An 18,196-nucleotide genomic window follows, 5' to 3' on the forward strand; every position below is an offset into this window, starting at 1 on the left:
GAGTACACATTATGTAGTAATAATGGAAAAAGAGGGTACACAAATATGTACTCTAAATGTCTTTATATATTAAAAAATCTTTATTGTCTGAATTTGATGTCAGAATTAGCTGAAATGCCTCAGATGTGTGAAATCTTGTACTGCATTTAAATTAGTCTGATTGAATTAATAAATTTGAATAAGTAAAGATTTCTCAGGTGAATAAATAATTTAGAAATTGCAGAAATAAATAAATAGATAAATAAACAGATACTTGTGCCTTTAGCTACGGTTCACATAGCTCTCATTGACTGGCACCTTGTGTAGTCCAGAGGCTTATGCTTCTAATGATAAGCCATTCTTTCTGACTTGCCGTTACCACAATGCGAACACACTCAATATCAAATGCTATCTTGTGGTCCACATCATGAACCTCAATGTTTCCATTTTTAAACTCCCCTAAAGTTATATAGGTGGAGCACTGCCTTCCCTTTTTGGTCCCTACTAATTTCTCCCCCACTTCCAGAGCTCCGTGATGCAAAATATCATTCTGCCGATCATCCGTTCCCGTGATGATCTTGATTTTGCTGATTTTTGTTGCTTTGTTGAATACTATTACATAAAAGTCCACTCACCTGCCTTGGTCTCTCACGCGCACTTCTAACAGATGGCTCCTGATGACAGCAAAGAGGATGACATATTCAGCAGGTGCCCTTTTACACTTCCGGGCATCCCGCCTATGACGTCATGGGCCAGGTGGGCCAATAGATTGGCGTTGTTTCACACGTGCTTCAGAAACCGGTCATGCAGGCTGCATTCCCCAATGTGCCCCATAGGGGGCGTAGCATCTCGTTCCCTCTCGGGGAACCATGGTTACATGAATAACCTGAGACGTTTTTATGACATGAAAAATCTCAATGTTTCCATTTTTAAACTCCCCTAAAGTTATATAGGTGGAGCACTGCCTTCCCTTTTTGGTCCCTACTAATTTCTCCCCCACTTCCAGAGCTCCGTGATGCAAAATATCATTCTGCCGATCATCCGTTCCCGTGATGATCTTGATTTTGCTGATTTTTGTTGCTTTGTTGAATACTATTACATAAAAGTCCCCAGTGGATGGAGCCTTGCCCCAAAAGTACTCATCCACGCTACTGTAAGCTTTGGCAGCATCATAGCTCTCAAATACATTTATGTTTGTATACAAACTGGCAGGTGGGTTGTCTGGGATATCAAGGGAGTCTTCCTCAAAGTCATCATCCTTAAGTTTATTTTCTGCCCCCTTATAGGAGGAATAGTAGCCCATGTGTTGGAAAAGGGAAGGCTTGAAGCGAATTGCATCCTTCTGGGCCAGTAGGCCTCGGAAATGGATAAGAAGCCAATCGCAAGGCATCTCCTGATAGAACATGAGCAGGAAATGGGCAAGTCTAGGAAGGTCTCGCGAGTGGTACAGCTTCCCTATGTAGCCCAGTTTGGAGAATTCCAACATCACCCAATATGATCCCTCCCTAGATGCCACCACTTTCTTCAGGGCAGTGAGGAAGTTTCGAGAACAGCGCACATCATCCTCCAACATCATGTAGAAGTCTGACAGGTTGGTGCAGAAGTTGAGCAGGAACGCGTAATCTACATTCTGTTTGGAACGGAAGCGTACTCTATCCTCTGGATCATTGTAATTTCTCTTCAGCCCATCCAGGGACGGGTAGTACTCCTCAGGTGCATGGATAACTAGCAGCCGTCCTGCAATGATATGGTGGCCGAACTTCCTTGAGATTTCCTGAACTAGGCTCTCGCACCATGCCAGGTCAAAGTCTGCCAAGTGGACAACCACAATGATCTCTTTGAGCTCCTCGTAGCTTGATTGGTCAAAAATGGACTTGATGGTTTCCAGCAGGTAGTTTCCTCGTTTTCTTTTCACAGATGACAATCCAATGGTGAGATACTCTGCAAAAGAACATGATGAATAATGGAGTAAGAGAATGTATGCCTTGGACTGATCTGACACCTTGTCTACACTGTGAATACTATAGAATAGTCTGTGAAAAAGTTTTTCATATTTTTGTAAAAAAACCAAGATACATATAACTGAAGCAAAATTACGTAAAATATAAAAAGTTGTTTTTGGATAAAATGTCTCAAATAAAGTTCTTAACCCATTGGGGATTTTTTTTCTTATTTATGCATAACTCTCACTAGACCTTATTAAATGTAAGCTTAAAGCAAGAACAAGCTATTTGCTAATTTAATAAAAGTATTAATTTTGTTTAGGAAGTGATCTAATTTTATGGATGTTCAACTTTTTTACTTTTTACATTTTTTTGAAATTTAAGAAAAGCATTTTTAAAGAGACTTAATCTAGACATGTGGGCCCTCATTTATAAAGCATGCGTATGCTCAGATTTGACTTTAGAGTGTGTGTATGCTTAAATCCACGCCAATGCTCATTATTTGTAGAAACCTTTGACATGGAAAAGTGCTTAGCATCACATCAGGGTCTGAGCAGACATACACACTTTTCTTGTCAGAGTACTGCAGGTTTTTGAAAATGTAAGTTGTTCTTGCAGCCCGCTGTTTGGACGATGACAGGTGATCTTTTATGTTAATGACAATAATTTGGAGTCATTTACAAGGCAGAGAACTGAAACAATTCAGTTGCGTGCAAGTTCAAGATCATTTACGATTCATAGATTTCACATCTGAAAGAGAGGCGTACGTGTGTTTTCTGTGCGTACGTTCATTCTATGAATCACACATACGTATATTTGAGAGATGACTGTAATATCAAATTTAGGATGGTTTCTGCGCAACATTTTATAAACGAGGCCCATGATCTAGTATTTCGAATTGTGCATTTATAATTTTTTTGCCTTCTGTATGTATAGTGGTATATACAGGTGCATCTCAATAAATTAGAATGTCGTGGAAAAGTTCATTTATTTCAGTAATTCAACTCAAATTGTGAAACTCGTGTATTAAATAAATTCAATGCACACAGACTGAAGTAGTTTAAGTCTTTGGTTCTTTTAATTGTGATGATTTTGGCTCACATTTAAGAAAAACCCACCAATGCTCAACAAATTAGAATACTTTTTCCACGACATTCTAATTTACTGAGATGCACCTGTATGTGTGTGTGTGTGTGTGTGTTTGTGTGTGCCTACATACACATACTGAAGAAGGCATAATAAATAAATAAATGTGCAACTCAAAATGCTAGATCATAGATAATAGAGTTATGCAGTTTTGCATATTGTACATAATTTTGTTTTACTCATTTGTTTAGAATTTGTTAAACTATGTGTGTACTGATAATACTAATGTGTACAAAGGAAAGCGATCTTACTCTTTCGAGGTAAAGGTGTTCCAGCGAGGTACCGATAAGTCACATTGATCGTTCCAGAAAAATTGGTCATATCTTTAAAGGTATGAACATATCGCTCTGAGTTCAGAGGATGCATTGAGGTTTCTCGTAACTGACGTTTGTCTTCCTCCTGAAACACATGACATCCAAGACAGACAATTCTAAAGTTTGTCACAAGTCTAAAGTAAGTCAAAGTTTGTCACAGCATTCCTAAAGCTTGAAAGAGTCTCCAGAATATATGAACATGAAATGCTAAGACTACTTTTGCATCTTTAAGTGTAAGCGCTGCAGGTCATTATTTTTAGATTTGGCAATATTCTTGCACACTCTTGTATAAGCTCATTAAATGTAAATGATGGCCTTTGAATAATTAATTGTACACACAAAATTACTCACTCAACTTTTAAAATAAATGATCTTGTATTAAATTGTGGCATCGTTGCTATACTTCAATGTCTTTTACCACACATGAACTGTTCGCACGTTAAAAAAATGTTGCTGGCTGTGACGGTGTTTGTATTTCAGTTAAATGGGGGTTATTTAGAAAAGTGACAGTCAAAATGGGTACAACTTTTGAATAATTCAACAGACAAACACACGCGACATGTTATGATCACAAAGTTTTGATCATAAAGTTGGCCTCATGAATAATAAATGTGTCTCTTGCATTTGGACTGCCTCTACATCATGAAATTTTAAATAGGCTGCAGCATGAGCTCTGATAATTATAGATGCACAGCACAGCACCGGCAGTCTTACATGCAACATTTGGTAATTAAAGCATATAAACAAAATAACTTTTCAGCACAGAGATAATTAATGCTAAATCACATGCAACAACAGTAGTCAAGTTGTTGTGAAGCCCACTATTGTCTTGTTATCTGCTCCACTGATGTTGTAAATAAATTGACCTCTGTAATTTACCTGCTGGATTTTAACAGGTAAACAAACTCACCAGCACATAGCCATCCTCGATGTAGAGGTTTATGAAGAGCAGGAAGGTAATGAGAGCCACCAGAAAAGGAATGGTGGAACGTTTCCGGAAACACCTCATCTTGTCCAGGTACTTCAACACCAGTCTCATGATGGAAACACTCCCGGTGTGATCTGATAGAAAACAAAGAGAAAATACTACATCAGGATGTATCAATAATATGCAAAATTTGAAAGATAAAGGGCAAGAGCTGAAACACAGACTACATATAGTCATTTTATTGTGCTTTTTGGAGATTGACAGTCATAATCGTCTCATATAAAGTAAAACAAAACCAAAAGGAAAAAAGTAAAAGACAAAAAATCAATCAATCAATCAATCACTCAATCAATCAATCAATCAATGGGTTAAAAATAGTGAAATCAGGACTGTGCACCATTCAAAACTGAATTGAAAATGCTTTTGAAATTTCAGTTAAATTCCTGAATTTGAATTAAGGTATAAAACATGATGAAAATATGAAATTTAAATTTGAATTTAAGGAAGTAACATTAAAATGAACTGAAATTCAGTGATGAAATTTGAATTTGAATATAAGTAACGAAGGAAGAAATTCAGCTATGAAATCTGAATTTAAGGAAGAAACATTAAAATAAACACGTTCAACGAAATTCATATAACAAACGTATTTATTTATTGGTTTTAATAGAAAAACAAAGTCAAATACAAAGTACAGGCTTGATAAACTGTGAAAGTTTTTTAAAAGATTTTAAAAAGCCTTGTAGACAGACAGACAGACAGACAGATTGGATGATTGACCGCTTATCATATTTAATAAATGTTTTGTGGACCAGGCATTTCTCAGAATGCTGTGTTGATTTGCAATTCAGTAAACTCCTCTTCCTGTCATTCCAATTCAGCTTCCTGTGGTGTGTGGCCAAGTATATTTTCCTGGCTAAATCCACATCAAATAAGTCTTTTTAAATAAAAATATTTCTGTGAAAACTCTACAGTAAAATTTAAGTGCAGCTCACTAAAATGATCATGTCTTTATTATTCAGGAGAAACTGCCACCAATTTCTGGCTGTGCAGCAATCAGAGAAGCACTTCTTTTTGTATATAAGACAGGGCATTCACTATAAGGTCACACTAAAAATAAGCAGCAGTCCTTTGTGCCTCTAAGCCTAGTAATTAACCCGACAACGATATAGGTATAATACAGACTTCAGCTGAAGAACACGCTGTGAGGTTAATATCCCGACCTTGCTCACCAGGCATTAGCAAAGTATTACTCTGGGCCTTCAAGTCCTTTTGTTTGGCCCTTTTTGAGGGTTGTACGTCAAGTACAAAGTATGGTTCTTAAGAGGCAATACTGCAAAATGGCATTTCAATTTCAGCTATCTTCATCTGATGATACATAGTTGGAGTGACTGTCTTTGAAACAGAAGAAAAAACATTTCAGCTATGTACAAAATAGGCCCCGTTCTTTTATTTCTGACCTCAAATTACACAGAGTAATCCAAGAATAGAAAGAAGGACACAAGTGTTTTGGAAGGCTTGCGTGCATCAACCTTTTTGATGGCTCTTGCTAAGCACCTTAGACCACTAATGGAATACAAAATAACTTTACAGCCGATTCCATGACCAGACGCGTATCGATTCTGCCCACCGTCAACCTGTTTCAACTGGGGATTGTCAAACCAATATTCTGTGAGCTCTTGCTTATACTTAAAAAAGCAGTGAACACATTGAGACCACACGTGTGGTTTTATACACTATACCATTTAAGGCTTTGGGGTCTTGTTTTTAATGAAATGAACACTTATAATAAATATAGCAAGAATGCATTAAATTGATCAAAAGTGACATTAAATAGACAGTAAACAGTAAATGCTACAAAAACTCTCTTCTTGAACAGCAAATCAGCATATTATAATTATTTTTGAAGGATCAAGAGTAATTACTGCTGAAAATTCAGCTTTGTATCACAGGGATGAATTACATTTTAAAATATATTCCAATAGAAACAGTTATTTCAATTTGTAAAAATATTTAACAATATACAATTCACTGTATTTTGACAGATAAATACATGCGGCTTTGGTGAGCTTCTTTCATAAACATTTCATTTAAAAAAATTAAAATTAATGGTGGTATCATATCTTTTTAATAAATTTTTTTAAACATATTTCATAGGCTAATGACATTCTTGTCAAATAAATTTTTAATCAAGACACAAGAAAATGCTATGCATTCGTACACAATGACACACTGCATTCTTGGTATTTGTTGTACAAATACCACCAATGCATATACCAATGCACTTATTATAATAGAACATTTAACCCTTCTTAAACCAATGGATTATAAAACAACAGAATGTAGACAGAAAAATCATGTTGCCAAATTGATAGTTGTACTGCACATTTCATTTTCTTGGGCATTTAATTACATAAGTGGCTGGCTTTTAAATTTTCCAGTTCAAACCATTTTGCATTTTGATACATGCAGGTGGATTCATGTAATGTTAATGCAGCGTAATAGCAATGTTGGATTGATTCAGCCTGAAAACCTGCTTCATCCTCCACTGGCGGTGAAGTGAGGAGAACCAGAGCAGACCGTTAACAGACCACAGATGGATTTGCATAACATCAAATGGTACCTAATTCTAAAACTTTGCCTTGCAAACCAACTTGATATGATGATAGAAATTTCTGATTTTAATTAAAACGTTTTTTTTTTTTTTTTTTTTTTTTCCCTTTCAGCCCCCAGTTTGAAAACCACTGCATTATAAAATGTTTGGCATGTATTCCCTTCAAAGGGTGATATGAATGCTAAACCACAGCGAGGCTGAGTTAATAACTAATAGAAGCAGGAGGTGAATTAAAATGATAGTTGACGACCCCTCCCACCCCCAAAAAAAACAATTATGTCAGCATTTACTCACCAAAATGTATTTTTTCTTCTGCAGAACACAAATGAAGATATTTTGAAGAATGTTGGGTCTAAACAACTGAAGAGCCCATTGACTTTCATAAAAAAAAAGCAAAAAAAACCAAACAAACCGACAAACAAAAAAAACAGCCTTTATTCAAAATCTTCTGTGTTCCACAAAATAAAGAAAGTCATACAGATTTTAGAACAACAAATGGGTAAATGATGACAGAATAATTTCATTTTTGGTGAATTTTCCCTAATATCATTAGCATACCTTGCACAACCATTTAAAGTCTTAGAGGATGAGAAAAGTGAGCTAATGTTTTCTTGAACCAAGCAGACAGTTAAAATGGCATTATAAATGTTTCCAAATATCTTGTTGCAAAACTGGCTGCATTTCTCAGGTATTCTTCCACCCCCTCAAATCTCCAAATGTCCAAACACTTCAGACGCACCCTCAGGCTTAAAATAAAACATCCATTAGAAATGTATTAAGCTGAGCTGACATTATCCCACCTCCTTTCATGGATGCAGAGAGCGGAGCTTGTTGACATACACAAAAAAAATAAATTCTGAGCTCTGTAACCTAAAATGCCTCAAAAATGGTAGAAAAACAAAGATTTAATAATGACTGCATTTCTTCCCAGACTAAGATTTAGATTTAGTTTGTAAAAGGGAAAACCACCAGCCTGGTACCTTCATCTGTTGCGTAATTACACCTGACAGGATCTGATTCTGGAAGAGTTGAAATTACAGGCAGACGCAGAGCTGCGTGCAGCTGCCAAGGATCGCACTTTTGCAGAGGTCTCATTTGAGGGAGTGCTGACGTAAATAACCTGAGGTTCATTCCCACTTCCTGCCGCTCTGTAGATCATCACCTCCCGGGGCGAGCAGCCCTTTTAGCAGTCAATATAAACTGGCCATTTAGAGCGGTACCGCCGTGCTAAACGAAGCAGCTCAATTAGAGAACGAGTGGAGTAATCCAAAGAGTTGATTTCATAAAAACACAGGCAATCCAGATGGTCCCTCTGACTAACATCAGCTTGTTTGTGCATTACGCTGCGTTCGCTAATGCAAACTGCCACAGTTTTCCCAAACTCACAGGAAGTGTACTTATAAACACCCATTCATTTTAAAGCGAGAGCATTGTGCTGGCATCATTTCGAGCTGCGCATTTGCAGATATTTATCCACCGTTCTTATCTTTTCACTCTCCTCTTGGTGACGGAGGGAGTGTCATTTCTCCCAGGGTGCCGTCTCTCTCTTTGCCTTGGTGATATGAAATAGAGAATAAACTTCAGAATGAGAAACAAGAAGCTCCCTGGTGAGAGGAAGGCAATTACAGTCATGTCTGATGTGCCGCAAGACCCCATGAATAAGAAAAACAAATCAGTTTACAGAGTTGGAAATGGCTTAGAGAGATGTTTGAGGAAGGATGTCTAGTAGATTGTGAGACTGCTATGCAATTTTTATTATGTAAATGCACTATGAGAGAATGTGGAATTAGAGAGCACTTGGTTTGATTTGGATTTAATACAAACACTCGCAGCATCTCGACTATAAAGAGTGAACCTACAAGGCCATTTGCATGAGGGTATTGTGGCTGTTTCACTGGTGTAAATCTGCAAGCAAGCAAGCAAGTGTTGTGTATTTTCCTCAAGCTTGATCTTTTAAGGCCAAAATACAAGCACGTTTGAGCCCGCTAATGTCCTAGCTAACAGATCAGTTTTAAAGTAAATTAAGTCTCTAAAGCATCTTGCTACTGAATAATTCCAATTCTAATTCTTAAAAAGCAAGCCAAAATGCAGCTAAACCCTTTCAATTTCCCTGCCACACACAGCTCGATTGCTAAGCTAATGTTGAAATCATGAGCCACCCATATTCTTTCAAATCAAAACAGCTTCATAAAACCTCCCTCAGCTGTAGCTTTTATGCTACTTGGGACGCAGAGGCGTACCTTGCCTTAATGCAAAAACCTGCATAGAGGAGAGGGGAAAAAAAGCCATTTTGACTAAGAGAGAAACAGATTAATAAAGCTGGCAGTAGAAAGCAATTCTTCCACATTTGATCTTGTTATCTGTTGTACATTATTTCCCAAGGGTATACTGCACCTCGCTGATATACAGCTCTGCGCAAATAATCAATTAAGCCAGCAGATTCTACAGCTTTCTGCTCTTGCTTTGTGTCAGAGCTTCAGCCACTTAAATAGATTTTTCTCTTCAACAAAAGGGCTGAAAAGCAGAAAAAGAGAAACGGCTTCAGACGATAAGAAACACCGCCTCTAGGTGAACACTGTGGGCCTCAGTTCTGTGAATGAACTTTTGTTAATTAAATGAATTTCTTTGTGTTAATCAATTTGTGTGCATTGCAGCCTTGTTTACTGAAATTTGTCCTTAGGCTTATTTACAAAATAAATAAAAATAAATAAAATACAATTATGTGAAGGATCATAGATCTCTGTGGAAAATGTGCAATCAAAACCCTTGAGAAAAAAAAAAGTCTGGTTCATCATGTCCGTGGTGTTAGAAAATAAAAGGTTATGATTTATGACTAATGTAATTAACTATGCTCATATGAAAGCATTGATTAATCATTTGCAACTGCCCAGGGTACTACTGACTACACTATGCCATTAATCATTAGCAGTTGTAAATGATCAGAAAGAAGTGCAATTAAAAGCTATAATTATGATTATATACAGCTTATTATTAACCCCTTATTACCACAAACTACTAAATTAGAATAAAGATACCTAAATACTGTATACAAATGAATCCAGTGCATAGTGTAGTATTACAAGCCCAAAACACAATTTTTATTTTTTTTTAAACTGACCTAGATTTGGTTATATATGGTCACATATGGTTAATCTAGTTTGTTTTCTTCTCATGTGCCATTAAGAACAAAACCATATTGTGTAAATAATCATTTCTATATAACATATAATATTTTATATAATAATTAAAAAAAATAAAATTATATTTTATATAAATATAAAACATATTATAATATAAAATATATACTTTATCTAATAATGACATTATATAAAATGTATTATGTATAAATGTTATGCATATAACTATATTACCACAATGACAAAAATACTTTATAATAAAATGATTTTCTGCCCATTTAACTATTTTAAACTGACTAATACTCACTATTTTACAGTTCAGCTCATGAATATAGCTAACTTGCTACTAAGTAATTTAATCCAAACTCTAAATATAACCTAGTAAACTTTAGTACTAGGTTATAATCTAGTACTAAAGTACTAAGTAGATAATCTGCTTGCTTGAAATGAAAAACATCTGCTAAAGAAAAGCAATAAAAACAAACAAACATTTTGTTAATTAACAAAACCTAAATACTGATATACAAATTTATCAGTATGTCAGCATACTTTTATTATGTAGCACTAACACAGCACATCTTCGTTTCTCAATAGTATGACTGCCGGTAAATGTCTGCGTATGCCAGCGTTTGTACGTGTCTGCTGAAATGGCACCTCCTGACATCGGTTTTGCTCATCAACACATTCTTAAGGCATTAAGATGTTCTCCGGATAGTTTGCAAGCTTGTAACTGCAGAATCTTCAGTAAAACACATGACAAACATTGTTCAACTATTGCTGACACTGTCAGACACAAAACACACACACAGAGCCACCCACATGCACATTTCCCCCTTTTCTTTCAAGTAGACAAGAAATATCAAGTCATGGTTTCACTAAACCCTGCTTAGTCAAAATAATTCTTGTTTTTTCCTTTTGCAGCTGGCTGGGAAAGCTGAGGTAGGATTTCTGTTTCTGCGCAAGTGACAATATGTAAACACAGTGCGGACACTTGTTGTCTAGAAATGGAAGCGTCAGCGCAAGTTCTGTCAGGAAGACTCCAATGCCACGTCATTCATACTAACAGGTCTGACCAATCACTGCTTGACACCTGGAGTATATAAGCACTGCACTCTCGGTTTAATTTTCGCAGTTTAAATGACGCTGACGTTCCCTTCAATCCTCCCCACTACCACCAGGTTGGCCCTGTCCATCCATAGGGGTAGGCTCCGCCCCTGCCTTCATCTTCAGGCAGGATCAGCCAAATCTGCGTCCCCAGGATTTGGACATAGGACAGGGCCTATGCCAAAGAATTTTTCTATACAACTATTCACTAATTATTGTAACTCACTCACCACCATCCGTTAACACTTTACGGAATAAATACCATGCAAACGTTTACCTTCTCTCTGAGTCTTTCTGATAGAACTTGATAGCAGCACAAAGAAGGAACTCTTTCCTCACACCCAGGTCTCAAACTTTCCTCTAAAGCATCTGACATCTCTCAGTGTTGCATGAAGTTTCATACTTAAACCTTTCTGTGAGATAAAAGAATATATTTGTTTATATTCCCATCCCAAGTCTTGGTGGCAGCCTATTTTTAGCGACTCTCCTGCACAGAAGCCATGGTGGTGCTTTACTGTGAGGATCTGCCGAATGTCTCTCTGTTTTGATGTATGAATAAATCCATCACCCTGCTTGGATTTGGGCGCAGTCCAGGCTGCAGCAGGCACCAGCTGCACAGGTGGCTTAGCTTCAGGTTGGAAGCTGTGTGAAGAGCTGGATTGATGCTGAATACAAAGCAAATTCTATAATGGTTTACACATGCCAGTTTCCTTAATTGTAACAATAAAGGAGCCAAACATGCAAGAACTGAATAGAATTGCATTACTGAGCAAATGGGAGAGATTGCATGATTCATTTTTCGATTTCCATTGCATTCCAAGCTTTTTGGTCCTCAAAGAATAAAAATAACTTCAAGAAATAAATATATGAATTAATCCATAAATCAATCAATTTCTAAAGATTTAACAGTCACACTGCAATGATGGTCCACTGAACGGCAAGTTGTAGATGAATCCAAGTGCATTTTTATTATGCAGAAGTGAAAAAGACTTGAGGACTAGACTTGACTTGACTTGACTACAGAGATGAAACAACTCACCAAACAGAGGTTAATACGTTGACTGGAGGCAAGCGTAGTGAGAACCCAAGTGCAGCTTTTATTAAATCCAAAAGTGACAAAACAATAAAAAAGAAAACTTAAAATAGACTTGACTTGACTTGACTGGACTTGGCATGGCATAAACAAAAACAAGAACTCACCAACAGAGGTTACAGGAATAATACTTGACCAGAGACAATAGATGTGTTCGACTTAACGCAGCGCTGCACAGATTGACCAAATTCTGACTTGAAGCAGTGCATGCCGGTTAGAAATTTTGTCCGACTTGAGATGGCGCTGACGCCATGTGACTGTCACGTATGGCATCAAAGTGCTGCGAGAGCGTTTCGAGAACAGCCAGCTGACTCAGATGGCGCAGTTTCTCCACAACGACTGCAGGAGTGATGATGACGACAGCTGTTTCACGATTGGCCAGATTCATCGCACGTGTGTTTCGGGTTTAATCTAACCCTTTCAATTCCAATAATAGCCACAAATCTGTGTTTTTAGAACAGTAAAAGCTTTTTTACTGTAGTCTGTTATATTGTTATATTGAGTTATATTGTTATATTGAGTTATACTGTCACTATTATATTGAGTCACGTTTATCATAAAACACTAATAAAAGCATATATACCCCCACTTTATTAGTATTTAAATAGTGTATGATTATGTTGAACTTTATTCTTGACAAGATGGCACTGTATTAAACAGTATATAAAAAGTGTTTCTGTTGCTCATGAAAATGTTTCTGAAACGTCTGTGTATTTGACAAATATTGCATTTTATTCACTTCATCTGTGATACAGTATGCAAACACCGCGGTGAGTGTTACTAACGGGAGCAGAAAGTGTCCGGCTTGACGTGTCCGTTTTCAACTCCGCCCCCAACTGCAAGCGGCTACTCTCGTCGACCGCCGTCTGTAGCCGTGGTTCAAGTCGAACGCACCTATTGGTAACAAGAGGGCTATAAATACTAAACAAAGAGAGTCACATGACACAATCCAACCAATGAGGAACAAGACACATGACTAAGACAACCAATGAGAACATGACACATAAACCAATGAACCAATCAGACCATAACACACAGACAAGGGTAGCACATGACGTGATCACATGAGGGGCAAGGAACACATGACAGGAACATGAAACAAGGCAAAATATCAAAATAAAAAACATGAAAACCTAGAAACAAAACCCAAACCCCACATTACACACATTTTTTTATTTTAAGGTCCAATTCTCACTATTAACAAACCATTAACTATGACTTTTGCCTCAATAAACTCCTAATTTGGTAGTTATTAAGTTTAGGTATTGGGTAGGATTAGGGATGTAGAATATGGCCATGCAGAATATGTGCTTTATAAATACTAATAAACAGCCCATATGTTAATAATAGGCATGCTAATAAGCAACTGGTGAGAACTGGTCCCTATAGTAAAGTGTTATAGATTTAACTTCTATTATTGACTCCAAAACAACTCAAACATAAAAATTAATTAAGCACAAATCATTATTATAGTGTTTATATTTTTTTGTTTATAGTTTTTATTTAAATATCATACATTTATATTTGTTTTAATATTAAAGGAATAGTTCACCCAAAAATGAACATTTTCTGAAAATGTACTCACTCTTAGGACATTCAAGATGTCGATGAGTTTGTTTCTTCATCATTTGGTAAAAAATAGCATTACATCACTTACAAATACACAGCATTTCACTTAACAAGAAATTAACTGATGGACTAGAGTCATGTTGATTACTTGTAGATTATTGTGATGCTTTATCAGCTGTTTGAACTCTCATTCTGACGGCACCCATTCACTGCAGAGGATCCATTGGTGAGCAAGTGATGTAATGCTTAATTTCTCCAAATCTGTTATGATGAAAAAAAAAAAAAACTCATCTTGGATGGCCCGAGGGTGAGAATTGTCATTTTTGGGTGAACTATTTCTTCAAATAGCATATTTATTTGATTATAAATATGCTTAATGTTCATACAATATTGTCTACTGTAGCTGTAGTGTATGCTTCTTGATATTGCAAACTGGTATTTGTTATATTATTTTATTGTATTATCGTAATCATAAACAGTTATTCACCTATAGTGGGTATTGATTCATAACTTTCACACATTCACAGGAAACAGCTTACTTTCACATTGAAAAATAAGGTGAATATGGCAGCATAGTTATGCTTAATAAACAGCCTTTGCGTGTGAGCATATCTGTGATGCTGTAGTTGTTGGAACTGAGCCACTGACCTCACAATATGTGCCAACCGTTCTGGTCTATGTTGTCTGACATTCACACATATTTAAAATCACAGTATGGCTTCTTGCTTAATATGAGTGACTAATGCTTACTCAAATCTCTACCTCTCTGTGCCTTGAGTTATGTGGCACATCTTACAAGGTTAGCCTGTTGAGCGAGTCTCTGTCATTGCCGTGAGGCAGAGTTTTACCTTTAAGGTCAGTCAGAGACACGGAGGCCTTTGAAATTCTATCAGCAGAGAGTTTAATGAGGAAGAGAGGCATGAGAAATGATTCATGTGCGAGCGAGCCTCTCACAGGCGCCTCTTAGCAGTTAGCACTTTGACCCAGATTACAGCACCAACCCAAACCTCAAAGGGGAGCTCTGGAGATGGACCTCAGCGATATGACTTCCCCCGTTTCCACTATAAAAAGCACAAATACACCGTACAGTCTTTCTCATTCTTTTGTTCAATATTATCATTTTCTTTTACTCGCTTCCACTTTCTTCCTTGTCTTCTTTTCCACACTTTGCTTCCATTTTCCTCAAGCACACTCAAACAAAACTGCACATGTATGGGTTTTCCTTTCCTTCAAATATAAAAGATCCAGGCCACTAAAAAGAGTATGTGTGTGGTATTTCTGATATGAGAAGTTTTTTATTTTTTTAGTCCAGTATAAATTCATGTTCCAATTTCAGTGTAATGTTTGCACGGCTATTATTATTAAAGGTCACCCTCCTTTTGGATCATTAGACAACAAATCCTCAGGAAACATCACAGGTTCCATTAAGGCCACAGATACGGAGACAAACCTTTAATTTCGTTGAGTGCTTGCTAAAAACCAGCTTAATCATAGATCATCATTTCAGGTCATTTCAAGTTCATTTAATTTCAGATGTCAACTAAAGTGGCGATATTTATCCATTTCCACCATTTTGATTCATGCAGGCTGATTTGTCGCATGAATGTACCCACATTACATCCATGCCACACTTTAGCACTCCAGGGAAAACATAATGGACACAGGGGACACACAACAGATGGTGTTTCTCTTTGAAACATAATCTGCTTATGACAATATTAAGGTGAGCCCACATTAGCAAAAATTCTCAGACAAAAAAGGTTCACTATTGTCACCAGTGGAGACTTATAAATCACAGATCACAAAGAAGATTGACTGGATTTCACCCAAAAAAAAAACAACAACTGCCAAACAAGACCGCACCTTTACTTTTAGAAAAATGTTTCACACATTCAATGATCTCATATTTCGAAATATTTATAAAAATAAATAAAACTATAACAAACACATTTTATTTTTGGACTGTTATTTTCTCTTGTATTTATTTATTTATTTTTTTGAGGAGCCACTGCTTCATTACCTCCTCAGAAAACAATCCTGATGATGGTCGTGGTAAATAAAAATAAATTCCAACGTAAGTTATCATTCAAACCTCAGGTGATTACATGCTTTCTTTTCAGCTTTTTTTCCCAGACAGATACATTTTGACATCGCAGGGTGCTTGATCCGTTGGCTCTATAGGGAGAATGACTGTGAAAGCCATACCATTGTGCAAAACTTCCCTCCCTCTCCATTTATGAGAGAGGAATGGTGGGACAGTACTCTTTCCTAAAAGCTCTGTAAAAAGCCAAGGTGACCGCTGGGTCACAAGTGAGAAATGGGAAAATGGCTGTGGGGTGTGCGTCCAGTAGCAGATAACATGAGAAAGCACTATCGCCTCTCAGCACATTTTTGTGCGAAAGAAAATCCAATGCTATAGCATTCGCAACAGAGACTGTTTCTTGCTCTCTGTCTCTCTCTCTGAAATGATGGACAGTTCATTGTTTATCTACTTACAAAAGATACTGTGCATCAAAGTCAAGAGAAATGCTCCAAAGGGGCTCAACAATGCTGTTTCTGCTTTGGCACAATTCATTTGCAAAAGGGTGGGTCTAAGCAGACCCACTTGAAAATTTTAATTTACAACCTTCAATAAAAAATCAACAGCAAAAATGTGCCTTGAATAAGCAGCCAACATTCTCATACAAAAACATTAATGTGAAGAAAACAAAACTGACATTTACAGATGCAATAAACAACAGAGTAACAAAAATGAAACTGTGTAAACATCAAATGGAATTGTATTGTGAATAATGTACAGCTAATATACAGTTATTGCAAAATAAACCCTGATGCAGAGCAAGATTACCAAATAAATATGTGGACAAGAAATACTTAAAGGTGACATATCATGAAAATCTGACTTTTCCAGGTTTTAAGTGCTATAATCAGGTCCCAGGTACCAATCAAGGAAACGTGAAAAACATTAACCCAGTAACTTTGTTTTGGTAAGCCTTTTTCTTCAAGCGTCTGAAAAAACGAGCGCATCTGATTTCGCTTCCCTAGTGACGTTGCAAAGGGATCTCATTATAATATTACCGCCCCTTAATCTGCGAGTTTCCACCCACGGCGCTGTCATTTGTTTTCTAGTGATGGGAAGTTCGGATCCTTTTACCGACTCGGATCTTTGAGTCTCGTTCAGCAAAATGAACGAATCTTTTTTCGAGTCATTTCGTTCATTTTAGCAAAATATAATTAAAATGTTACGTGTTACTTCCCTAACACATCTACTACTTACGCAAACGTTGATCACACTACAAACAATACAAAACTGCTATAAGAAACAGAAAAGATGAATTCATTGTTTACCTGGGTCTTCAGTCTATGATTAGCTCACCTCACCTCTTATCTGACAAGTCTTCCTAAATGATATAATAAATGATCTGTGCGGTATTTTGAGCTGAAACTTTACAGACACATTCTGGGGACACCAGAGACTTATATTACATATTGTAAAAAGGAGCATAATATGTATCCTTTAAGCATAATTGCTGCAGTACTTATACATAAGAAAATCTTCAACTAAGAAAAACAGTCTATTAACAATGTACAAAACAATCAGCTTAGCAACAAGATGAACACTGCAATATAACAATATTATAGCAATATTAATACTTTATCAGCAATATTAATACTTTGCTATGGATGACAATGAAAATTTGTAAATTTCAGACCACTGAATACTGCATTTGACCAATCAAAATCATAAGTTTTAGAATGTGAAACTGTCATAAATAACCGAACTGTGTGTGTGAATGTAATCCAACTAATCATAAATCAATAAAGAACACACAGTTGGATTCTAGTATAAAAAGGTGTGTTTTTTTCTGTATTGCATAACCACCATTATGTATTAAGTTGCTTGCAAGTAAAATCCTTAATGTCTGAATTCATTAGCATAAAGTGCCTAATTAGAATGAAATTAGCATAAATCTGGACAGAAACGGATAGGTTCAGATTTCTTTTATTATTTAATATTATATAAAGTTCTTAATAGCTTGGAAAGCTTTTTTTAGCTGTTGAACCAACTGAACTGGTAAGGAAAACATCTTCACATCACAGTGGGCATTCATTAAGTATTAATTCTCCACAAATCTGAATTATGACCAACCAAAATTATTCATACTAATCCATTACTTTTCATTATTTACATGGCATTTTTCTCTATTACTTATTTAAATGAACTACACTGATGTTTTTCATTTCATTTAATTTTAATTGTGTGAGTGATGGAAATATGAGGAAATTAGAAATGATACAGTATGACTTACAAGCTGTTGATTTGTGCCATTTAGCGAAACTAACTGGGAAAATTGGGGGGGGGGGGGTG

At 36.4% G+C, this 18,196-nt stretch overlaps 1 protein-coding gene across 1 annotated transcript in view; it reads right to left on the reverse strand.

Moving 5' to 3' along the window:
• Window positions 1-230: 230 nt before the first annotated feature.
• mgat4c (mgat4 family member C) overlaps window positions 231-18,196 on the reverse strand; it is a 121,399-nt gene continuing 103,433 nt past the window's right edge. Inside the window, exons 3-6 of the mRNA XM_016483167.1 lie at window positions 4,293-4,444; window positions 3,320-3,467; window positions 965-1,920; window positions 231-490 (exon numbers count right to left, since the gene is read on the reverse strand). Of these exons, the coding sequence (XP_016338653.1) occupies window positions 284-490; window positions 965-1,920; window positions 3,320-3,467; window positions 4,293-4,421 (1,440 nt within the window). The 5' untranslated portion in view covers window positions 4,422-4,444 and the 3' untranslated portion in view covers window positions 231-283. The remainder of the gene's footprint in view (window positions 491-964; window positions 1,921-3,319; window positions 3,468-4,292; window positions 4,445-18,196) is intronic.

The sequence above is a fragment of the Sinocyclocheilus anshuiensis genome, unplaced genomic scaffold (genome assembly GCF_001515605.1).
Source record: "Sinocyclocheilus anshuiensis isolate Anshui unplaced genomic scaffold, SAMN03320099.WGS_v1.1 scaffold481, whole genome shotgun sequence".
Taxonomy (NCBI): domain Eukaryota; kingdom Metazoa; phylum Chordata; class Actinopteri; order Cypriniformes; family Cyprinidae; genus Sinocyclocheilus; species Sinocyclocheilus anshuiensis.